The following is a 25,706-nucleotide window of genomic DNA, read 5'->3' on the forward strand; positions in this document are numbered from 1 at the left end:
GTTCATTAGGGGTGCCATAACAAAGTTCCACAGAGTGGGTGGCTGAAACAACAGGTGTGTTTTCTCACCATTCTGGAGGCTAGAAGTCAGATCAAGGTGTCAGCGAGATTGGTGTCTTCTGAGGCCTCTCTCCTGGGCTTGTGGCTGGCCGTCTTCTTCCCTGTGTCTCCACATGGTCTTCCCCCCTCTGGGTATTCTGTCCTAATCTTTTCATAAGAACATCACCCATCATAGTGGGTTAAGGCCCATCCTAACAGCCTCATTTTAACTTTAACTCATTAAAGGTCCTGTCTCCAAATAGTCATTTGAGGTATTGGGGACTGGACTTCAACATAGGAATGGTGTGGGAACACAATTCAGCCCATGATACCATCTTTCTAGGAATGGTGTGGCAGTGTCACTCTCAACCAAGTTCAAAGGTATTCCCAGGACTGTGCCTTGTGGGGGCCCCATATTCACACACACTGCCAGGATTCTCCTAATAAAAATGCCATCTGGATTCTGTGCCCTCAACAGACTGGACTGCCCATCGTCACTCCAATTAGGATTGTCAAGGGTGCCTACTCAGTGCCCATTGTAGAACAAACAGAAATGCTTCATTCTGGGTCCAGCACCTGAAATCCAGCCATCACCCCCATACCTGGCACAAAATGAAGTGTTTCATGAGCAAATTTGTTTATTTTGGCTCCTACTAAGGAGGATCTAAAACCCTAAGCTAGATAATTTGCCTCCTACACACAAATACTCTGCAAACACACCTGGCATTTGAGTTATACTGATGGAGTTAATTAACAAAACTGAGTGTTAGCTGTAATTCCGTGGGTGCTATGCTGCCAAATTCCGAACGCTAGGCATGCCTATCACCCTGCTCAGTAGCTGCCCACACATGGAATGTGTCCACTCAGGTTTCTCTATGGCCCTGGCTCACCTTCCAAAGTTGCCAACTCTAAGATATAGGGAGAGCCTCACAGATTCCAGGCCCTCCCAGCTGTGTGTCAGGTGGCCTTGCCCATGGTGGAGACTCACAGACCAAAGAACCCAATGAGAAAGGAGATTTCTTTTTCTAGCCAATGCCCATTTCCCCTGTTCTCTTGCATGTCTCTGAATCTCCTTTTATCCCACGCGCTGATGAATGAAGAAAAGAATGAATAGTTACATGCTCAGCCAAGCCCAGATCCCCACCACACCCCCTAAAGTCTGTCAGAGATCATTCTTAGCTTTGAGGATTTTAGGAGCAAGATTTTTCTCTCCCACCCATAGAAGAGGCCCGTTGTGACTCTGCTACACATCTAATACCCACCAGCTTTGGCTGCTACCTTCCCCAGAACATGCTAGGGAATGAACTCAATGAATAAATCAGGACAGGCTGTTTGGCTCTGTTCATCCAAGTTATGGAAAATGCCCACGGAAAACCGCCATCTTACTTTTGGCATAATCACATGAAGAATAATTGAACAACAGAAACAATGTCTTATTCAGTCTCTCCTAGTGTGTGATAAAACCACAACATCAAATGGAAGAGTGTATGTGTCCTTCAGGGTGAAGAGTGTAGACTACACAATAGTATTCAGCCATAAAGGGGCTGGATGAGATTCTGACCCAGGCTACAACATGGATGGACTTTACAAATGTGATGCTGAATGAAGTAAACCAGACACAAAGGGGTAAATATTGTATGATTCACTTTATTTTTTTAATATATGTTATTGATTTTTTACAGAGAGGGAGAGGAATAGAGAGTTAGAAACATCAATGAAAGAGAAACACTAATCAGCTGCCTCCTGCACACTCCCTCCTGGGGATGTACCCGCAACCAAGGTACATGCCCTTGACCAGAATCGAACCTGGGACCCTTCAGTTCACAGGCCGACGCTCTATCCACTGAGCCAAACTGGTTGGGGCATATATGATTCACTTTAAATGAAATATCCAGATTAGGTAAATCCAGACAGAAAGTAGATTCATGGTTGCCAGAAGTTGGGGAGATGTGTGGGAACAATTGGCTGCTAATGGGTATGGGGTTTCTTTCTGGTGTGGTAAAGATATTTTGTAATCAATGAACAACTTTGTGAATATGCTACTATCTCTGAGTTGTAAACTTTGAAATGGTGAATCTCATGACATGTGAATTATATCTCAGTGAAGCTTTTTTTTTTTAAGTGTAGAACTACCTACCTAATAATAGAAATGATGAGAGAGTAGGGGGAAGTTTAGGTATTGTTTGAGATTTAATTTGTTATAAGAACATTTCTGCCCACTTGTCTTTGTCACAGGTTTTCCAGGAAAATGTACATATGCACTAAGAGCCTCAGGTCAGCCGTGTTTGTGAACACTTGGCCCAAAGGCTTTCCTGGCCACACCGTCTATGAAAGCTGAAAAATGTAATGTGACACTCTTGGCCTTTACAAAGGTGACCACAGCAATACTACTTAGCCACAAACTCAATGGGTTTAAAACCTGCTTGCCTGTTCTGTGATCTGTTATACTAGAAGACCAACTGGTATCAAGAGCTGATGGAATTTTAACTAGGCGAACAGACCTGTTACCCATATGTGGCAGAAATTCAGCCCCCTTAACTCACATTAAATACCAAAGGTTCCTCAACAAAAGCTATGGATCTTTGATGAATGGATGAATGAATGAATGAATGAATGAATGAACGAACGTCCTGGCAAATTGCTTTGTGACAAGCCTAGTGATTACCTTTTCTACTAGATTACAAATTACTCATCATACAGACTAGTTCAACAACTCTCATCCACCTGGTGGAAACTTTATGCCTTGCCCAAAGAAGGCATTTCTCCTAATTTCTCAGTCTGTCCAGCACAAGTAGCCCCAGCTGTTCTTTCCCCACCTCACCGGCAAGTTATGCTGACCGGTAAGGACACGCCCTTGCCTGCTATGAGCTAAGTCTTTGGCAAGACTGGGGAGTGTGAATACCAGGCCTTGAAAAATGGAGGTCTTCATTTGAGCCTTAGCATCTGAACTGCCCATATTACATCTCTGTCTGACTCACCTTGACCTGCTTGCCCTGTTCAGAGGCCTTGCTGGATCCCTGGAGAACTGGATGCCCCATCTGAATCACACATGTGATGTTTTGGCTTTCCCTCCATTGGTTCTCCTTCCATCTGGCTTTCCCTCAGGTGTGTATACCTGATCCTCCCTCCCTGTGTGTCATCTCACACCTATGTGTCACTTCCACTTGGGGTCAGGAGCTCAGAGACGCTGGGATAGGGAGCAGATCTGAGTAGCTGTGCTGCCAATACCGATAAGATAGGTTTAGCACTAGATATCGAGTGATTGTGGCAAGGAAGCATCAGCGATGATGGGGGCTGGTGGGTGAAGGAAGAGCCAGGGACCCAAAGGCTCTTCAGTTGCCTTCTCCTGCTTCTTCATCCGCTGAGCCGGTCCCTCACAGGGTGGGGTTGTCTTGCAACCGCATGATGAGCGTTAGATCCTTTAGGAATCCTCGTTCAGTGTGCCCAGCTCAGCTACGGCATCCTGGAAGGCCTGTTTGGCTGAGGGGCAGGCCCGCTCCGGTGCATGCTGCACCTTGTAACATGAAGATGGGGACCAGGCCAGTCCGACTGGGTGCATCGGCTGCCCGTGCTCTTGGCTGATTTCAACAACGTCCTTGTAGGCCTCCTCACAAGCTTCGACCACCTGTTTTTCTTCTCCCCAGAAGCTACCTCTGCCAAGTCGCGGTGGGGATGGCCTCTCCTTTTCAGGTAAAATACCTGGAAATCGCTGCAGCTCTCGAGGAGGGGCTTGTCCCCATTGCACACTGTTCCCCGCTCCTCCTCCGTCCTCTCCCAGTGAGTAACCTTTCTCCAACTTCTTTCCATTTCCATCGCCCGTGGTGTTCAGCTCAACGCTGCTGCTGGCCCTCCAGGAGGATCGCCTGGCGCCAACCGCATTCCTGTGGGCCACGGAGAGGTTTCCATCTTCAAGGAGAGGTTCCTTGAGCCCTGTCACTGTCTACATGGAGGAGGCCATGTCGTAGCGCTGCGCCAGCTTGGCCAGCCGCGCCCGCTGCAGCTGCTGCTCCAGGTCCCCTTGTCGCCCGCTGGTGGCTGGGCCTCGCCGCGGGCCCCACCCCCCTGGCTGGCTCGCTCGTTCCGTTCCCGGTCCCCGCCCGGCCGCTCCCAGGTGGCGGATGCCGGGGAGGCCACCGCTGCGCACGCGCACTGGCTCCCTGGCCGCCGCCGCCCACTCCTCTCGCTGGCTTGCCCCCGCAGACATCGCCCCGGGCTCAGCAGAATGTTTTTAAGTATATAAAATAAATAGCGGTTACACAGGAAAGCAAATGCTAAAATATAGTTATTATCAAAACAGCTTTACACCGATTAAATATTTTTAAACGCACTAAGTAAGATCTGGTGGACCTACTAACTACCTAATATTTGCATAATGATAAGTGTAAGGGATTTCACCTGGGGTAGGGATGGCCAACTTGTCCTGGTTTGCCCCCTACGTTCCCATCTGAGCACTGAAAATCCTGTGTCTGGAAGCCCCCTCATTCCTTGGCAAACTGGGCTGCTGGCCACATGCCCTTAACGTGACAAAAACATCTGTGATCCTAGTGGGTGATACTCACAGGCACAGCTAATGCTGCGGCCACTCTTCATGGAGCAAAGGCTATATTTCAGGTGAAGGTTAGTGGAAATAAAGATGTGATTTTTTTTTTCCTATCCAAGTTCATGTATCTCCCAAATTCTATCCATGGGTAGCTCCCTTCCAGGTTAAGAATCCCTGCAATTAGGGGGACAAAGTTAGGCCTAATCTCCTCTCATCTTTATCATTTGTTCTTAGCTTTATTAAAACTTAGCAAATTATTGTCATTGTTTATTTAAAAATTAAAACAAGTCTTGCATCCTAACCGGTTTGGCTCAGTGGATAGAGCGTCGGCCTGCGGACTCTAGGGTCCCAGGTTCGATTCGGTCAAGGGCATGTACCTTGGTTGCGGGCACATCCCCAATAGGGAGTGTGCAGGAGGCAGCTGATTGATGTATCTCTCTCATCGATGTTTCTAACTCTCTATCCCTCTCCCTTCCTCTCTGTAAAAAATCAATAAAATATATTTTAAAAAAAACAAGTCTCACCCTGGCTGGGTGACTCAGTTGGTTGGAGCATCATCCTATACACCAAAAAGATTTCAGGTTTGATTCCAGGATTCCAGTCAGAGCCATACCAGAGGCAACCCATTGTTGTTTCTCTCTCACCTCTCTCTCTCTCTCTCTCTCTCCCTCTCTCTCTCTCTCTCTCTAAATCAATAAACATATCCTCAGTGAGAATTTTTTAAAAAATTAAAAGAAGTCTTCAACACAAAGGGGGCAGCACACAGTAGGTGCGTGGGGAGCACTGGCATCCTCCCAAACAGCTGAATCTAAGTTGGTTGAACAACTTTGGGGAACTCTTTAGCAGTCTCTACTAAAGCTAAATAGTCACCTATCCACTGACCCAGCAATTCCACGCCTGAGGATTTGCCCAACAGAAATGAGAGCTTACATTCACCAAGAGTTGTACATAAGAATTTTCATAGCAACTACATTCATAACAGCCTCAAATGGGAAACAACCCAAAGGTTCATCAAGTGTTGAATTGATAAATAAATGTGGTCTCTTTATACAGGAATGAGAACTGAAAAAATAACATCTCCAGGCAACAATATTAATGAATCTCACAAACATAATAGTGAACAAAAGAAGCCAGCCACAAAAGAGCACATATTGCATGATTCTGTTTGTATAAAATACAAAAGCAGAATGGCCTGGGCATTAGAAGTCAGAACAGTAGGTATCCTTCAGGTGGGTGGGGATCAGGCATGAGGGTTTAAATATTCTGCTGGCTACATAAGGTTGTTCAGTTTGTGAAAATGTATTGAATTGTGCATGTAAAAGTGCACTTTTTTTGTGCATGTTAGTTATCCTATCTAATAATAGACAAACATGGTAATTAACCATACCTCCGCTACGCTTCACATTGGCTAATCAGGGTGATATGCAAATTAACTGCTAACCAAGATGGCGGCCAGCAGCCATGCAGCTGAAGCGAACATGAGGCTTGGTTGCCCCGGCGATGGAGGAAGCCAAGGTTCCCCGCTGCGCCCTAGCTCTGCGCTCCGGATGCAACAATGTTGCAATTATAAAAGCTAAACAAATCCCAGATACTTACTTTCAGCCAGCCAGCCTCGGAGCTGAAGCCGCAACAAAGTTTTAATTACAGAAGGTAAATAAATCCCAGAATAAAAAAAAAAGAAAAAAAGGAGAAATTGGGAGCTTCAGTTGCAGACTTGGCCTGCCTGAAAACAGCCCTCAGCCCCTCATCCAGGCTGGCCAGGCACCCCAGTGGGTGCCCCAACCCTGAAGGGGGTGCGGGCAGCCTGAAAACAGCCCTCAGCCCCTCATCCAGGCTGGCCAGGCGCCCCAGTGGGGGCCCCAACCCTGAAGGGGGTGCAGGCAGCCTGAAAACAGCCCTCAGCCCCTCATCCAGGCTGGCCAGGCACCCAAGAGGGGACCCCCACCCTGAAGGGGGTGTGACCAGCCTGCAAACAGCCATCAGCCCCTCACCCAGGTTGGCCAGGCACCCAAGCAGGACCCCCACCCTGATCCGGGACACCCTTCAGGGCAAACCAGCCAGCCCCCACCCATGCACTAGGCCTCTATCCTATATAATAAAAGGGTAATATGCAAACTGACCCTAACAGCAGAAAGACTGGGAATGACTGGTCACTGTGACACACACCGACCACCAGGAGGCAGACACTCAATGCAGGAGCTGCCCTCTGGTGGTCAGTGAGCTCCCACATGGAGGAGCTCTGCTCAGCCACAAGCCAGGCTGATGGCTGCCAGTACAGCGGTGGTGTTAGGAGCCTCTCCTGCCTCCTCAGCAGAGCTAAGGATGGCCGACTGCAGCTTGGTTCTGCTCCCCGCTGGCAAGTGGACATCCCCCGAGGGCTGCCGGGCTGCCAGAGGAATGTCTGATTGCCAGCTTAGGCCCAATCCCCCAGGGAGCAGGCCTCAGCCAGCAGATGGTCATCCCCCAAGGGGTCCCAGACTGTGAGAGGGCACAGGCTGGGCTGAGGGAATGCCCCCACCCCCCGAGTGCACAATTTTTTGTGCACCGGGCCTCTAGTCTATAATAAAAGACAAACATGCAAATTGACTGTACCTTTGCTATGCCTTAAGCCACGCCCACCAGCCAATCAGAGTGACTATATGCAAATTAACCCACCCAAGATGGCGGCCAGCAGCCACTGAGCTGGAGCAAGCAGGAGGCTTGGTTGCCCCAATGATGGAGGAAGCCAAGCTTCCCACCTGCCATGGCCCCGGCTCTGAGCTCCACTCAAAGCAACAAAGTTTCAATTATAGAAAGTAAATAAACCCCAGATACCTGATTTCAGCCTGCCGTGGCCATGGAGCTGGCGCAAGCAGGAGGCTTGTTTGCCCCTGGTGATGGAGGAATCCAAGCTTCCCTCCCGCCCGCCCTGGCCAGCTCTGAGCTCCTCTCAAGGCTACAAAGTTTCAATTATAGAAGGTAAATAAATCCCAGAATTAAAAAAGAAAAAAAGGAGAAATTGGGAGCTTCCGTCGCCGGGGGGCTTGGCCAGCCTGAAAATGGCCCTCAGCCCCTCACCCAGACTGGCCAGGCAACCCAGTGCAGACCCCCCACCCTAAAGGGGGTGTGGCCAGCCTGAAAACAGCCATTAGCCCCTCACCCAGGCTGGCCAAACCTCCATGGGGTGAGGGTCCCCCCCGGAGGAGAGGGGGCTTGACCAGTCTGCAAACAGCCATCAGCCCCTCACCCAGGTTGGCCAGGCACCCAAGCAGGACCCCCACCCTGATCCGGGACACCCTTCAGGGCAAACCAGCCAGCCCCCACCCATGCACTAGGCCTCTATCCTATATAATAAAAGGGTAATATGCAAACTGACCCTAACAGCAGAAAGACTGGGAATGACTGGTCACTGTGACACACACTGACCACCAGGAGGCAGACACTCAATGCAGGAGCTGCCCTCTGGTGGTCAGTGAGCTCCCACATGGAGGAGCTCTGCTCAGCCACAAGCCAGGCTGATGGCTGCCAGTACAGCGGTGGTGGTGGGAGCCTCTCCCACCTCCTCAGCAGTGCTAAGGATGTCCGACTGCAGCTTAGGCCTGCTCCCCGCTGGCAAGTGGACATCCCCCGAGGGCTGCCGGGCTGCCAGAGGGATGTCTGATTGCCATATTAGGCCCAATCCCCCAGGGAGCAGGCCTAAGCCAGCAGGTGGTCATCCCCTGAGGGGTCCCAGACTGTGAGAGGGCACAGGTGGGGCTGAGGGACCCCCCCCCCCCACGAGTGCACAAATTTTTGTGCACCGGGCCTCTAGTCTATATATATAAAAGCCTAAGTGATCGTTATGATCAAATGACCAGAATGACCAGACAACCGGCTGGTAGCTATGACTTATACTGACCCAGACCTTGCTGCTGGGGCCCTGACAGCCCGAATCTGGTTCACCCACACCCCAAACCCAGACAGGAGGGAGGAGGGTGCCCATTCCTTGCAGAATTGGCTGTTGGTTAGCTTGCTGCTGGGGCCAATCTCCTGTGGTCCCTCCCCCCATCCAACCCTCCCCCCAATGGCCTCAATGTGGGGAGGGGCAGCTGGCCAACCTCCTTCGGTCACTCCACCTGGCCAGCCAACCTCCTGCAGTGCCTCCCGGGGCAGGCCAGACCTCCCCCCAATTGGCCCCAATCGTCGGCCAGGCTGAGGGACCCCACCCATGCACGAATTCATGCACTAGGCCTCTAGTATTTCAATAAAAGCATTTCTTTAAAGTGTTGGGTCCCTCTTTCCCATCTGCCAGATCTCATTCCTGCAGCCATCAATATCAAGAAGTGGCCTCACCCTGCATTTTCTAGTTTGGTTGGTTCTGGGACTTGTTCACCACTTTCCACACTGACTGTGACCCATCTTGATGATTCTTGGCACTGGGCGAGGTGGCAGGCAAACAGGTGCAAATGAAACACAGTCCTTCAGCTTCTGTGAGCTCAGTTGGGCATGTGAACAGTATGTGTCAAATGCTGTGGGGTCCAAAGAGAAGTGTGGACATGCTGTAGAGGACGGTGGCATTTAAGATTTACACAAAGCAATAATCAAACTTCTCAGACTATGAAAGCTGAACGTGGCCATATTCTATAACCCAGCAAGGCTACCTCTCAGAGACCACATCCAGCAGAAGGTTGATCACATGTCCACCAAAGGGCACGTGCAAGAAAGTTCACAGCAGCACTGTTTGTGCCAGAAATCACCCTAATGCTCACCAACAAGGGGATGGAGATGTTAGTAGTCTCACAACGAATGAACAATCTACAACTACACACAATGCGATATCTCACAGATGTCATCTGAGCAAGACAGACGCAAAAGATTATGTTCTAAATACCTCCATTTATATGAAGTACAAAAACAGGTGAAACTAACCTATGGTGGGAGGTCAGGACAGTATAGGGGAGGGGACAATGACCCAACGGGGATATACGAAGCCTTTGGAGATGCTGTCATGTTCAGTTTCTTAATCTGGGTATAGGTTACATGGGTGAGTTCAGTTCGTAAAAATACATAATGCTGTACAGTCAGGATATGTATAGCTTTCTGTGAGAAAAAAAAATTAAGTATGGCTGTTTGGACAGCTACACAGCTTTCTAATAAGTATTATTTTCCAAAACACATTTCAATTATTTCTCTACCGTTAGACCAGGGGCTCCATTAGCTGCCTTATCCATCTCTACGCTCTGCCTTCCTTGGCACAACATGGTCCCAAACACATAACAGACGCTTGATAAATCTTCCAAAAGCCAAGATATGGTGGATGATCTTCCCACGCACTAACCCTGCTGGGCACAGTTTGACATTGTGTCTTAACAATCACTATATCTATTTATAAATGTTCTCCAAAGGTCTGAGCTCTAATCAAACTAGGAATGGAATAATAATGACCCTCTCGTGCATTCTAGAACTCAGCCTCTCCCTGTTGCTTTTTTGGTTAATCCACATAATTTCCTATTGTTTCTCCATTTGTGCAAAATATATTATAGTCCTTTGCATCATGGAGCACCCAGCCATGTGGAAGCAATCCCATTCTTCTTGTTTTCATAAACATGACCAAGATTAAATTACATTCTTAGCCCTCGCTGGTTTGCTCAGTGGTTGGAGTGTCAGCCCACAGACTGAACAGCCATGGGTTCGATTCCAATCAAGGGCACGTACCTCAGTTGCAGGCTCAATCCCCAGCCCCAGTCAGGATGCATGTGGGAGGCAACCAATCAATGTCTCTCTCTCACATCAATGTTTCTCTCTCTGTCTCTTCCCCTTACTTCCACTCTCTCTAAATCTCAATGGTAAATATATCCTCGGGTGAGTATTAACAAAGATAAATAAATTATATATTCCTAATATAATTGTGGGTGCCAGAAGACACAATTCAAAGTGTCTCTCAGCTCAGTTAAAGAGACTAATGTTCTCACACTAATTCCTTGGCTGTTTGTTCTTCTTTGCAGGGCAGATTGGAGCAGTTCTGTACTCTCTGCATCTGCTTAATAGCTTTCTTGCCTCATTTGCAGCTTCCAGAGCTCCTCCCTTCTTCTGAACATTTTCTGTCGTCCTCACTCCTCTGTGCCTCCGAAAACAGCTCTTTGTTCCCCCACAAGAAGAATCTGCAGCCTCATCAGCTCTAAACCAACCTCCCACTGTGCTCTGGGCAAAGTCATGCTCAGAAAGGGATGGGAAGAAAGGGATGGAGGCAGCCGGGAGGTGATGGTACCAGATGGGGACAGACAGGGTGAACAGTGCACACAGTTTAGAACAGGGCAATGGGCCTGCAGGGACAGCCTGCCTGGCTGGGTGGCCTTGGGCCTATCTGGGTCCCATGACCTCACACAGTGTGAAAGCTGGACTGGAGGACTCTGAGTCCTTTCCAGCTCTGAACACCCCAAACCCTAATTATGACCCTAAACACCTACACAATGAACAAAATTGTACTGACACTTGTCTCTGGAGAGTGAAATATTGAGATCTTTTTTCTTTTTCTTCTGCATTTTGCAAATAGATTATACTAAGTTTGCACTACTGTGTTTGTGTTCACAAGACCAAATATCTAGGATTCTAGATAAAAATGGTAAAGTGGTGTGTTTTCTTGAAGAGTAAAATGAAATAAAATTTAAAAAGAAAAGGCAGAGGAGAAAGGAAGGTCCAACTGGAGCACAGAAGCGCAGCGTTCGCTGGGGGATTTCCTACCTCCAGGGTGAAAAGTCTTTGCAAACTCTCCTAGCACCATCTGCTGGTCGATTTAGAACTAATCGCTTAATTTGGTTCGCAAAAAGGCTTTGAAGCAAATCTAGAGAATAGATGGAGTCACGTTCAGGCTGAAGATCATCTTTTATTTACAGGCAAATCAGGCTCCATGCACACATCCGCAATTCACATTTTATTTCAAGTTGCAATAATGATCATAACAGGGACACCTGAACAAGACCCTCTGTATAAGGAGTGGTAATAGCTACCTATGCACAGTCCCTTATGCAAGGAGTGACTGATTCCCTAGGTCCCCTCCCGGCTACACTGAGCATCATGTAGAGACAGAGACACTCTGAAGAAACCCGCTCTCAGCCCCCTCCATCTTTAAACTGTGTTTGTTTCATCACCACCTATCTCTCTCTGTTCCCTGTCACAGGTCTTCAACTCATTGACGTTTAGACTAATTCAGTGGTTCATGCTTCCCCTCCGTGACCCCAGCAGCCCAAAGTGCAGGCACGTCCTCTGATTTGGCCTTCCACCCACCATTAGTCCTGTTTCACCTGCTACCCAATGCCAGCCGGGCCCCTCACTCCCTGTGGGTTCTAGCTGAACACTCGCCCTCTTCCTGACCTGCCCCTTCCCACAAAGGGCACCTGTTTGCTCTGGCTGGTCTAGAGGTGCAGGACAGTATGCATATCCAGCAAGGCCTGTTGAATCCATCCTCTGTTGTAGATACTGATGGGAAAGCATTTTCCTTCTAATGCTTTTCCTTTCCATTCTAAAGGGCACCTCTAAAAACACCAGTTTTAAAAATAGCCTCAACTGGACAGACGCATCCATCCATCTGTCCAGCTGCGACGTTCTCCTGTCATGAGAAATATATGTTTCATCTTTGTCCTCAGTTCCTGGCACAAAGCTTCTACAATTGTCTAACTTCCTGAGTGGCGGGGGTGATAGGAAGGAGCAGCTTTTATAATAATACTTGGGGTTCAGAGAGCTTCCAGGTTGGTGAACTCCTCCACATGCTGAGAGGGTGATGCGCCCCAAACTCTTTGGGGTATTTGGAATGCGTCCAGCCCTTGCCCTCTACACCTCTTCACCTGGCTGTTTATCTGTATCCTTTATAATAAACTGGCAATAGTACGTAAATAAATAAATACATAAATAAAATAAAAGGCAACTCTCAAGTTTTGCTGAACTTCATCAAGATCTTCCTGTGATGCATATGAGTAGAAAGTGATGAGAAGCTCCATCCTTCTCAAGACAAAGGAGCTCCCGGGGACTCCCGATTGGTCCTGCGGGGAGGGGAGGCTGCCATATTTGGAGAGAAGCAAAATGCCACTCCCTCTCCAGCTCCTACTTAGCTGGGCAGGCCTGGCTGCCAAGAGGGTGTGCTCCAGGACAGTGTGGCCACCGCGCCAGAGGCACGCTCCCAGGGAGAGTCCAAGGTAGGTGCGGAGGCAGAGTGTGTGCAGGATTCCATTTCTGTGGTCGGGGTTGCTCATTTCTAATCAGACTGCAAACCACGCAATGATTACTTGACTCCCATCTCCTGGGATGGGTCCCAAGTCAGGGGACACTTGTGAGAATGGTTAGTCATCCAGGTGCTGCATGTCTATGTTTCTGTGCTATAATAAAAGGCTATTGTAGGGTTGGCTGGTTGGGATTTTCTCTTGCTTTTAAGCCCTTGCCTAGAAAGACTAATTTCTTTCTCAAGATCTCTATGCTTTTATTTAATTTGATGCGCCTGTAATTGATGTTATTATTCTTACTTAAGATTTCTCTTCCCAAGGAGTAAGGGCTATGACATGGGGTGTGGCCCCAGTTTAGGAGGTTAATGAGTGTTTGCTTGAAACTCTTTGGAGAAAGCTGCTCTAAGCTCACTGTGTTCAGGGGGCAATGAGGGGTGGGGTGCTGGGCCTGGGTGCATAGGCTGCTGTGGGCACATTCATGTCCACCCTGGGGCAGAAGCCAGGCGATGCCTGCATGTTAAGAAATGTTAGCAGAGGCCTCTTTGCAGATGCCCTGAGGAGGCTAGAAAAACACTTGGGTTGATTTTCCCTATTTTTCTACATAAGGATCAGTGTCTCACTAGATTTGAGTGTTTTAACAGACTTGTACTGTTAGGAATACTGCAAGGGGATGGTGGAGGGTGTGTTAGGAGCTAAGCAAGGTAACTTTCCAACCTCCTCCAGCTCTGGCACTTACGGACTTACAATAAGCCTTATCTAGGAGACAGCCTAAGCACGCTCCGCTGTAATAACTTCCCATGCCCCTGCTCCCCACGGACAAAGGTCCAGGTGCTGGAATGCCCTGGACCTTTGTCCGTGGTTGACCTTGGGAGGTGGATTTCCACAATAACTATTGTAGTTTCAGGAGCCAGATGCCACAGACTCTCGGATGGTGGGGCTGGAAGGGAGGGGCATTCCATGATGTCATCAGCAGCCCTCCAGATACCCGAGGGTCACCTCAGCGCTCCCCTGGCCCTCCTCTCCTCCCCATCATCTCATTTCCTCTGAAATGCCCCCCAAGCTGCTTGCTCCGCTTAGGGCCTATTGGGCTGCTCTTCATGCCCAGTTAGTCAAAAGCACAATATCTGCGCACCAGCCCCTCCGGCAGCCCAGGAGGGCAGAGGGCATGGTGGGAACAGTGTCAGACAGAGCTGCGTTCAAACCTGCCTCCTGCCACTGTGTGGCCTTGGCAAATTACCTAATTTCTCTAGTTCCCGGTACTACTTTTATAAAATGGGGGTCATATTATACCTTTCCCATGTGCAAAGTAATTAGACAATGTCAGAGGCTGACACATAGTGTGGAAGAAGCTAGCTGGGAGAGGCGGATGGGGTCACACTGTGCCCAGAGATGAAACATGGAAGGATTACTCGTGGCCATAGAGAGAGGCAGGGTCCCCGTACATCCCATCCCTCTCTCCCCACACTCATCTCCTCGCTCTCTCTCATTACCTTAAAGGCCTTTGGGATCAGCAGCCAGTGACTTAGAATAGACGGCAGAAAGTGCCCAAGCCAGTGCCAGCTCAGAGCAATAAAGAGGAACGATAAAAAGCACAGCCTATATAAGAATGTCAGCCATAAAATAATAATAATAACAATAATAATAATAACACAGCCTTTGCATTATGTAAGCTGCTCTGATTGGCAGGGTATAGATTCATTTTATGTGTTAACATTGGTTAACAAAGTGTGGGGTTGTTTTTTAAATACAGTCTATTCCCAGAAGCTTCTGATTCCAGCTCTTCTACTGTCTGCCTCCCAGGGGCCCCCTGATTTGAAGAACTTGGGAGCACCAAAGACAACCTGTATGTATTAAGTCAGCAATCACTCGCTTTCCCATGCACATTCAAAGGCTGTGTAATTGCCAGTTGCAGCTTCTTATCTGTCTGAGAAAGCCAGGGTCACCGCCCTGAATGGGTCTAGTTCCAGGCAGACGCAAAAACACAGAGGCAAGGGTGTCGCTCCTTGTTTAAAGTCTCCACGCGGGAGGGGACAGGGTTGGAGCCGGGAACCACGCTGGAGACCTGACCGCCTCATCCTTTGCTGTTGCAGATTCTGGCACCATGAGGAAGCAACTGGGTGGGTGCTGCCTGGCCGTTGTCTGCGTCCTGCTCTTCAGCCAGCTCGCCACCGTGCAGGCGAGAGGCATAAAGCACCGAATCAAGTGGAACCGCAAGGCGGCCGCCCCGCCCAGCAGCTCCCAGGTCACGGAGGCCCAGAGGGTGGAGATGCAGCTGCGCCCGGGGGCCTTCATCAAGCACGGCCGCAAGCTGGATATCGACTTCGGAGCCGAGGCCAACAGGTACTACGAGGCCAACTATTGGCAGTTCCCCGACGAGATCCACTACAACGGCTGCTCCGAGGCCAACGTGACCCGGGAGAAGTTTGTCAGCGGCTGCATCAACGCCACCCAGGCTGCGAACCAGGAGGAGCTGTCCCAGGAGAGACCCGACAACCGGCTTCACCGGCGCATCCTGTGGCGGCTGGTCCGGGAGCTCTGCTCCGTCAAGCACTGCGATTTCTGGTTGGAAAACGGAGCGGGTCTCTGGGTCGCGGTGGACCGGCCCGTGATGCCCTGCCTGCTGGTTTCCATTTGGTTCATTGTGAAATAAGCCTGCAGGCGGGCGGGCAGCCGCAGCGATGAGCTAAGCGGGCGAGCCAACCACAGAGTCATCCCAATTCTCTGCCCCGGTCTCCACCCCTATTCTGAAGGTACCAGAGAGCAGTGATTCCTCCGCGCTTCCATAGCCTCCCCCGTGTCCGCCCGGGTATCTGCTTGCATGTGATGGTTCGGGTCTCAGTTCCCTGCAGGCCGCCCCGAGGGCGCGCGGTCGGCGCTGCATCCTCAGCTCCCGGCGGAGTGCCTGGCACACCGAATTACACCATAGATGTTTGGTGAGCTGGTGAAAGAACGCACCAGGGACTGTGCCAAGCACTTCGCAATACTTCCCAGCAATTCTCAGAGGTAGGCGTTATTCCCAGAGCACAGAGGAAACTGAGGCTTTGAGAGGTAGGACCAGACTTCAACCCTGGCTTGTCTAACCCAGACTGCCCACTCTGGGCTCTGGGCTCTGGGCTCTGGGCACTCCCAGGGCTGTCCTGTGATCCCTGATGGCCCTCAAGGCCACATCCAAATGTATCTCTGATGAAACGGGAGATGCCAGTTTTAGAAGTATGAGAAGACCGGAGCTGATGGTCATGTAGTTTGATACCTTTCTTACATGGAGGTCTCATTTAAGTCTTCTAATTATACTAAAATGTACCAAAGGGATTAAACTAAAATAGAAATAAAACTAGACACAAGCCCAGAGATTATCTTGTAAGGAAATATTGCCAAGCTGATTCCCAGAGCAGACTAGAGCCATGGCAGGATCTGTCTGTCACGTGAAGATTTTTTTACCCCACAAGAAGGATCAATGTTTGCTGTTCCCATCTCTGAAACAGACCATGTATTTAAGAAAATATTTTGTAAGTAACATACTTGCTTTCTAATACTCTCCTGACTCTGTGCATGGTTTTAGGGACATGTGTAGGAGCATCTTTCAGTATCCTTCCTTTACCCAGGGACTCCACACAATCTCTAGCAGTATTTTTACCACCACTTTGAGGACAGGCCATCATTTTTGTGAACCACTGATCACTACGAAAAAATAATTCCTCCTAGCCAAAAAGGTTAAAAATAAACTTAAGGGAGACCTAATAAAGAATCCGTCCATGCTGTACAGCATAGGGAATATAGTCAATAATATTGGAACAACTTTTACAGGGCCCAGTGGGCACTTGAAATATCGGGGGACCACTTTGTCAAGTATATGATTGTCTAACCACTATACTATACACCTGACATTAATACAAAATAACATTGAATGCAAACTGTAATTGAAAAATAAAATTAAAAATAATTAACCCATGCCATAAGCAAGAATAGACCCATCACTTCTGATCTGTTTATTAGTTAAAATATATATATTATAAAATGTCATTTGTTAATTTTAGCTTAAAGTACATATTTTAAAATATGAATACAGCATCAATAAAAATAATGAATTGAAAGCTCTAAGAGGCCCTCTGGGGTGCTCTCAGAGACCCCCCCCCTCCCCCCCGGGAGTTGTTGAACCATATTTGGAGATAACAGCAGCTGAATATTATCAATTCTCCTATAAAGAGAGTCTGTATGAGAAAAAAAAAGTGCATTATCAGACCATTTGTATGAAGTCTTTTAGGACATGAATGTTGATAAGGGCACCTCTTGTTCTGAGCCCCCACTGTTATCTGTGTTCTTCTCAAGGATACATTTAGAAGCTTTTAACGTAGAAACGGGGTGGAGGACTTGGGGGCAGGGCACCCCAGAGGAGCAGCCTGCCCCTGGGAGATGCCCACCTGCACTGAAACAGCAGAGCCCCCCCCCCCCAGATGGTTTTGGTTCTCACTCTACCAGCACCCACTTCCAGCATCCTCTTGAATCCTTTCACAAAGTAAAGTACTGACCACAAAATTCTTATTTTCTAAATAATAACAATAACAATCCAGACAGAAAGAACAATTACTTATAAACTGATGTTGAAATTTCAGGCCCAGGCTCTGCTGAGTTTAATTACAAGGGCACACACAGCCACATAAGCAAAATGACTTCATTTCTGATATGAAAACACTTAGTCCATATGTAGCACATTTTCTAAAATTGCTGTCATTTCTCATTTCTTTAATAGTTCCAGAACTCAGATTTAAGCGGGGCGTGAAATGAATTTGTACATGGTGATTCAGATGTACACTTTATTTATGGAGCTTTTAATCAAAGCTGTATGTGCTTGAGCATCCCTGCTCATGTTTATGCATTATGAGGTCAAGCCAAGGCTATGTGAGCCTGTGTCTTCATTTTAGCAAAGGACCGCCAAGTGCCTACTATGCGCAAGACACTGTGAGAAGCTTCTGAATTATTCTCGAGAGTCCTTTGAAATGTGAATGATTTCACCAACCATTGCTTTCTTGTTCCTTCTTAGTGTTGACTTACAAAAAAAAAAACATTTATTGTGACATTAAAATTACAACAGAAATTTAAACAGAATATTGCTCACAATCCTAGCATCTGATTAAGTCAGTGTTTTCCTTTTTTCTTTTAACCTCCTAGCCCTTATCCATTTGCATATACAAATGTACATATTTGCAATAATAATATAGGTCAGCATTTATATTCTAAATTTTCCCTCAACTTTATTTTTTTTTCATTTTTCCAAGATTTTTTGTTCTTGCCTCCCCCTCTACTTTCCCTAAACCCCCTCCTTTCTGCCTGAGATGACGCCTGCACTTTCATTGTGTTCAGATATATGAGAGTTTTTTGTTTGATTAAGTCTTTAAAAATACTATAATCATACAGATCACATTTATTTCCCTGCAACTCACCTCTGTGACTTAACACGGCATCAAGAACCTCTCTCCAGTTCAGCAGCTAGCTAGTTAGCTAACTCATCCTTTTACATTGCTGTGTAATATTCCACAGTACAGATGGACGCTGGTTCATTTAATCATCTCCTTGTTGATGGACCTTCAGGTTGTTTCCAGTTTTTTACCACTGAAAACAATAAACATCTTTATACGTACAACTTTGCAATCTGTTACTTTTATTTCTGTGGAAGAGACTTGTAGAGGCAGAATTTCTGGAACAAAACTGTGAGTAATTTAAATTTTTCTCCACGTGACTAGATAATGCTCACATGGGAGGAGCAATTCCCATTGCCACCTGCAGTGTGTATGGCGTGAACTTGTAGGAGTTCCCATGTCCTTTAAGCATGAGAAGCTGATTTTTCTACAAGCGCTGCTTGGGCATCTTCTCCCCTTTGCAGATGACACACCTAGAGGTTCCCACGTGATTTCTGACCATGGACCATTTGAAAGTCCTGAAACTGTGAGCAATTCCCATTCTAAATTTGGTCCTTGGCTCAAAACATCTGGATGAGAACCCTGAAAAGCAGGCAGTGTGTGTGCAAGCTTCCTGCTCACAGAGTGGTATGTTTGCATGACTCCATACTCCCAAATGGCAAGACAAGGCATAACGTTTGTTGTTTTTTTAATAAATCTCTAGTAAAATTACACAAGCAAGTATTTGTCAGTGAGAATGTCCTCTTAGGTCATAAAGACCCAAAGGAGCAGGCATCAAGCACACTTGGTTAAAGTACCCCCTGATGTGCCAGAAACCAATTCCAGCATGTCATAATTTTAAGAGTTTCATCAAAAGGTTGACGAGATTTGGGGACTCAACAGGGTTGAGTCACACATGTAGTCACCTGTTGGGAATGGCTAAAGGCATTTCCCCAAACCTGAATAGGAAATTGATTGTGGCTGCCCGACAGTTAAAGGGAATCTTAATCTACATGTTATTGCCTCCTACTGGCCAAACACCTGAACAGCCGTAGGCTAATTCCCCCATTCTGACAATGTTTCTGTATACCCTTTGAAGTGTATATCTCTGCCTCCCCTCAGGACAAGATGTGTTAATAAAAAGCATGGGGTCCTGGGGACGGGGAGAACCTAAGACCTTCGACTTAAAATCTTGGATCTTAGCTCCTTTAGCTAAGCTCCTCTGACCCCCAACGCCTTTCAAAATTATATTTCGTCTCCAGATTCTTTATTAGTCTTTGGATTCCTATTAAATCTATGCACAGCCCCTTCTCCAAATTCCTGAGCCCTTCTTGATGCTGGGACAAGAACCCCGGCATACTGATGCCCCTGGACAGCATCTCCCTGGAGCCCCTTGCACCCCACCTTGCTTAGGATGTGCCCGGCAACATTCAGACACCCAGCCCTCTGGTCCTAGTGAGGTGTCCCAGGTAGTGGCCACTAATTGTCTTGAGGTGCCCACACTACCTCAAGCTTTCTGATAATAAGTGACTGACCTGGAACAGTGGCCCGTTGGGTCAGGGATCCCTGGCCCTGCTTCAGACCTGCAGTTTGGTCACATCTTGAATCCCCACCCAACACTTTTTCTTCATGTGTTGTGTATGGTTGGACAGAGACACCTTAAGATGCCCACGTGTTGCTGCATGGCACATTCCAGAGTCTGCCAGGGTATCAGCTGAAATGCTGACAGCAGGGTCCATGTGCCCACATGCAAGCAGTGGTAACACACTGGTGACACTACAGCTGGGCAAGTGATGGAGAAGACACACAGATATGGCATCATGGCAAATTTCCGTTTCACCAACTGAAAGCTCAGGCACTGCTCTGTTGAAGAGCAGACTTCTGGCAAACTCGGCTCATGCCAGCAGCTGTGCGTTTGCTCTGTCTGCCCCAAGACCATGCCAGCAGACACAACACACGGCTTGTTTTTCTCCTTTTCTCATTGCTGGTAGAAGACCTGGTCTCATTTGGGTACCACGTTCCCTGGTGGAAGAGAAGGGAGTCAAACTCAGATGCCACTGGGAATGACGTGTACCTGCAAAACAGGAAAAAATCAGAAATTCCTTGAAGCCCAGCAGGCATGGCTCAGTGGTTGAGCATCAACCTATGAATCAGGAGGTCATGGTTCGATTCCCAGTCAGGGCATAGGTCTGAGTTGTAGGCTCGATCCCCAGTACGGGGTGTGCAGGAGGCAGCCAATCAACGATTCTCTCTCATCATTGATGTTTCTATCTCTCTCTCCCTCTCCCTCTCTCTCTGAAATAAGTAAAAATACTTTTAAAAATTCCTTGAAAAGGTGGAATAAAGTATTGTTTCTGAGGCATCGTTAAGCCTATCCCAGACCATTGAAAGCCTGCTCCAGAAAAATAGACTCAGCTGTTTCCTCTGGACAGTGGAAGCTGAGGGGGAGGAAGAAATCTTTCTCTACTCTTCTAAGTTCTTCTGGCTGGTCTAATAATTAAATCCACACCAGAGATTAAATTAACAAACAAACATTACCAAATTTAATGACATTTGTGTGTATGGGAACCCCACTTACATGAGAAAGTCAGAGATCACACATACATAAGAGGTTTAGAGATAGAAAGGGACAATGAAGTAGATATGCCATTCTGAGCAGGATGAGGTAAGGGACCTTGGGGCTTCAAGAGGAGGAAGGTCATTTGCAGGATAATAAGAAAAGCTGATGCTCAGTAATTAGATACTTGCCCTGCCCTATAGATAAGTGGTAAGACTTACTCCATTATTTCCGGTAATAATGAAACAGGTGGAGTAAAATGTTCCCCAAAATTGCTCCATCGAATCAAACCCTGCCGGGACAAATTGTTCCATTGATGTAAGCCCTGCCAGAACTGTCACTAGGAGCTATAAAGCAATGGTCCAGGAGGAGTTTCCTCAAAAAATTAAATATGGAACTGCCTGGGAATGTTTGACCCAGTGATCCCACTTCTAGGAATATATCCTAAAAAAAACCCCAAAACTCCAATTAGAAAGAATATATGCACCTCTATATTCATAGCAGCACAATTTACAATAGCTAAGGTCTGGAAACAGCCCAAGTGCCCAGGAGTAGATGAGTGGATAAAAAAGCTGTAGTACATTTACACCATGGAATACTATCTATACTAATACAAAAGAAAGATGCAAATTGACCGTACCTCTGTGATGGTCACAAGCCACACCCACCAGCCAATCATGAGTGAGTATGCAAATTAGCCTGACAAAGATGGCGGGTTAATTTGCATGTGCAGGCACCCAGCGGCCTGGGTCCCAGGAACATCCTAGGGACCCAGGCAGCTCAGAGCCTGCAGGCTGGAGCGTAGGCCCTGAGTGGCTTCGGCCCCAAAACACCCCTGGCCACTCCTGGCCTACAGACCTTGGCACCGTGGCAGCAGAGGCTTGAGCAGGGCTGGAGAGGAGCGGGGGGCCCTGCCCAAGCCACAGCTGAGGCTTCATCAGAGCCGGGGGGCCCTGCCCAAGCTGCGGCAGAGGCTTGATCAGAGCCAGGGGGGCCCTGCCCAAGCCCCAGCAGAGGCTTGAGCAGGGCCTGAGCGGAGGGGTGGGGGGTGGCCTTGCCCAAGCCTCCAGCAGAGGCTTCAGCAGAGCTGGGGGGCCCTGCCCAAGCCGAATTGGAGGCTTGAGCAGGCGCAGAGACGGGGTATGCCAACCTAGGCTTGCCAGCAGTTGTGCCTCTGCTGGTGAACTGCAGAGGAAACACCTTTTCTGACAGCTCATTGGTTAAGCTCCCTGTATGCCACTGGTAATGTTCTTGGTAACTTGAGTAATAAGAATCCAAAAAGGTGATCTAGGGTTTTTCCACCTCACTCCTGGAGGAAAAAACGAAGGTCCACTGCTGGAGGGCTAAGAAATGTCATATCCTGCCCTAGCTGGTTTGGCTCAGTGGATAGAGCCTCAGCCTGCCAATGGCAGGGTCTGGGTTGATTCTGATCAAGGGCATATACCTAGGTTTCAGGCTCCTCCCTGGCCAGGGCCCAGGTCAGGGCTCATGCAGGAGGCAACCAATCAAAGTGTCCCTCTCACATTGATGTTTCTTTCTGTCTTTTCCTCTCTCTTCCACATTCTCTAAAAATCAATGGAAACATATCCTCATATGAGGATAAAAAGGAAATAAAGAAAGAAATGTCATATCCTATGAAAGACAAATCTTGAAAATGCATAAAGAAAGTTGTCATTTTTTTCATGAAGGGACTGGAGTCCGTGTTGATGGAAACACTTTGGCGGCTGCGGTGGCTGGCAGTGGCTGCAGCAGCAGGGTGATGGGGCTGGCGCCTTCCCCTGATCAGCCCAGTCGCCTTCCACAGAGGGAGGCCAGACTGTGGCTTAGGCCTACTCCCAGAGGGCCCAAGCCATCAGTAGGACATCCCCTGAGGGCTCCCAGTCTATGAGAGGGGGCAGGTTGGGCTGAGGGAACCCCCCCCCCCCAGTGCACAAATTTCGTGCATCGGGCCCCTAGTCTATATTAATAAAAGGGTAGTATGCCAATTAGACTGGACATCCTTCTGTCCTTCCAGATGAAGCCGGGGCTGCAAGGGAAGCCCACATCCTGGGTGCCTGCTGGTGACCGCAGGGAAGCCCAGGGCCCAGGTGCCTGCCAGCAGCCACAGGGAAGCCCAGGTCCCGGGTGCCAGAGGGAAGCCAGTGCCAGCAGCCAGGGGAAGGAAGGCCTACTCTTGCACAAATTTCATGCATCAGGCCTCTAGTGCAGCTATAAAAAAGGAGCATCCCTTACCCTTTGAGGCAGCATGGAGGGACCTGGAGAGCATTATGCTACTGAAATAAGCCAGTCAGAGCAAGTCAAGTATCACATGATCTCACTCATATGAGGAATCTAATGAACAAAATAAACTATCCAGAGACATAGAAACATGGAACAGACTGACAAATCTCAGAGGGAAGATGGGGGTGAGTGGGGGAGGGTGGAGAGATTAACTGAAGAATTTATATGCATATATGCATAACCCATGGACACAGACAACATTGTGGGGAAGGCCTGGTGGGGGCGGGGGGAGCAGTTGAGGGGGAGGTGGTCAATGGGAGAAAAAGGGGGACATTTTTAATACTTTCAACAACAAAGATAAATTTAAAAAATAAAATAAAAATGACATTCTAAGTACAAAATGCATAATTTAAACCCAGAGGGGAAACAAACAATGGTCTGAGAACTAACCAGCCTCCTTTTAAGTTTGTTTTTCAGATCTAAAGCCAAGCCAGGTTCCTTCCTGCATCCCATAATAAGTGCTGCACAATCTCGGAACCTCTTGCTTGGCTGACATGTACTAGGACATCAGTGTTCCAAAAAAAGAAAAAGCCAGCCAACCTACACCCGGATTGGTTAACCCCAGCAACTTCCATGTTCCCAAGGAATAAAAACCCCGAAGTGCCACATTCAGGGCACAGAACCTGAGGCCCTATCTCAGTGTTCTTGCCCTCTGCAGAGCCTCAGTAAATCTGCCTTTGCTTTTATCAGTGTCCCTGGTATAAATACTTTTATATCAGAGACAAGAACCCAAACTCATTGCTAACAATAACTCTTATTATGGGCAAGGCCTCAAATGCAATTCTTTTAAGAGAGAGGTAAACGTTTCTTGTGAGCCCGTAGAATCTCAATTGCCTTCAACTCAAAATAACCCATATGCCGAAGTGGCACATCTTGGGGAGGCCTGATCTGAAGCCCTTCAGAGCCTTCACCTGGGCCCATGGAGGCCTCATGCTGAAGTAGGTCCGATGCACTGTATACATTCCTTCGAAAGGAGCCTTCTGATGCTGCACCAGCCCAGAGCCGACCCTCAAAACAACTTATCCTCCAAAACGTCCTTGTCACTGTGTCCCCCAAGGTGCTTCCCTCTACTCTGGTCGGAATTTCTTATCTCCATCCACCCACTCACCCAGTCCATCCTTGGAATTCCCAGATCTTATTTTAATGCAAATATTTTTGTGGGAAAGGATTTCCTTCTTCACAAAACAGATTGTTTTAACTCCTACAGCCATGGCCACAATTGTGAAAGGGAATTGGCAGAGGGCCAGAGAGGAACTCAAGAGAGCGGGAAATAGGTCGGGGCCAGAGGACCTAACCCAGCTGGTCTCCCTAGATGCGGGGAGGTGGGCAAGGGTGGGAGGTTATGGCGAGGGGAGCACAGGAGCTGGTCAGAGGCCACGTCAGCATCCAACAGGGTGGGTGTTATGCCCCCAGGTCTCTGGCTCAAGAAACAGCACCAAGGAGAGAGATTTTCAAGGACTGAGCAGAGGGAACGGTCCAGAGTAGGGTCCTGGATAAACAAGGCCATAACGATTGTGTTGTGCTTGAATTTCCAAATCCATAATTAGGGCTTCTGATTTTTAACTGCCTTTTATTGGCTAAGGGCTACTTGGCAATCAAGAACAAAATAACAGAGCTTATGACATCTGTGATGTGATTTATAAGAAATACAGATTTGGTCATTCAAATAACCAAAATACATCTCGTATATATGTGGTCTTCATCCCTGGTGCTTGGCTCACAGCTCCCCAAACCCTTAGAGCTTCCTGAGCAATGGGAGCATCTTGTGCTATAATATTTGATCTCTTGTCCTCGGTTCCTGAAATCATTTCCGAGGCACAAAAGTGTGATGGGTGTCTTGTTATTCATAACAAGCCCCTTTCCAACACTCCTGGGTTTCTGTTAGTGAGGTGACTCTGGGAAGCACCTAAGGATGGGTGCTGGGGGCCAGGGGTATCAACCAAGAACAGAGAGTTGGAACTTTCAGTCCCACCCACTGATTTCCAGGGAGAGGAAAAGGATAGGAGGTTGAATCACTCATCCATGGCCAATGATTTAATCAGTCATGCCTATGCAATGACGTCACCGTGCAAACCCAAAACGATGGGGCTTGGGAGGCTTCTGGTTGGTGAACAGTTGAATATTTGGGGAGAGTGGTGCTCAGAAAGAGTATGGAAGCTCTGTGCCCTTTCCCCAGGCCTCACTGTATGCATCTCTTCCTGAGTTATATTCGTTTATAATAAACCAATAATCTAGTAAGCAAAATGTTTCTCTGAGTTCTGTGAGCCACTTTAGTGCTGGAGCCCAAGGAGGGGGTGGTTAGAAGCTTAGGTCTATGATCTATATCCTGCCCTGCATTTGGGGTTGGCATCTGAGGGGGGCGTAGGGCAGGAAGTCTTATAAGACCAAGGCCTTAACCTGTGGGGTATGATGCTATCTCCAGGTAGACAGTGTCAGAAGTGAATGGAATTATAGGGCTCCCAGCTGGTGTAGGAGAATTGCTTGTATGTGTGGGGGGAACCACACACACATTCAAATTGGGTCCCGAACCCTTTTAGCATCTCTTAATCGTCATTGACCCCTGCCTGTGCCTAAGCCAACCCTCTCAGCAGCTCTGCTCCCCTGAGGAAAACATACAGGGAGCGGGAGGCAGAGGTCGGTGGGTTTTTCTCAGCTTTTGCCCCCCATGGCATAGCCAAAGGATAGAGGGCCTGCAACCAAGGTATGTGCCCTTGACCGGAATCGAAT

At 48.1% G+C, this 25,706-nt stretch overlaps 1 protein-coding gene and 1 pseudogene across 1 annotated transcript; one reads left to right on the forward strand and one right to left on the reverse strand.

Moving 5' to 3' along the window:
- Nucleotides 1-1,773: 1,773 nt before the first annotated feature.
- On the reverse strand, nt 1,774-4,242 carry LOC118662465 (annotated as a pseudogene).
- An 8,415-nt stretch (nt 4,243-12,657) lies between these two features.
- Nucleotides 12,658-18,387, forward strand: PRND (prion like protein doppel). The gene is made up of 3 exons (XM_036323131.1): nt 12,658-12,725; nt 14,500-14,592; nt 14,840-18,387. The coding sequence occupies exon 3, from the start codon at nt 14,851-14,853 to the stop codon at nt 15,397-15,399; it is 549 nt and encodes a 182-aa protein (XP_036179024.1). The 5' UTR covers nt 12,658-12,725; nt 14,500-14,592; nt 14,840-14,850; the 3' UTR covers nt 15,400-18,387.
- Nucleotides 18,388-25,706: the final 7,319 nt, after the last annotated feature.

The sequence above is a fragment of the Myotis myotis genome, unplaced genomic scaffold (genome assembly GCF_014108235.1).
Source record: "Myotis myotis isolate mMyoMyo1 unplaced genomic scaffold, mMyoMyo1.p scaffold_m19_p_9, whole genome shotgun sequence".
Classification (NCBI taxonomy): domain Eukaryota; kingdom Metazoa; phylum Chordata; class Mammalia; order Chiroptera; family Vespertilionidae; genus Myotis; species Myotis myotis.

Coding starts and splice junctions, on each gene's coding strand:
- PRND (XM_036323131.1), top strand. CDS start 14,851: ATGAGGAAGCAACTGGGTGGGTGCTGCCTGGCCGTTGTCTGCGTCCTG.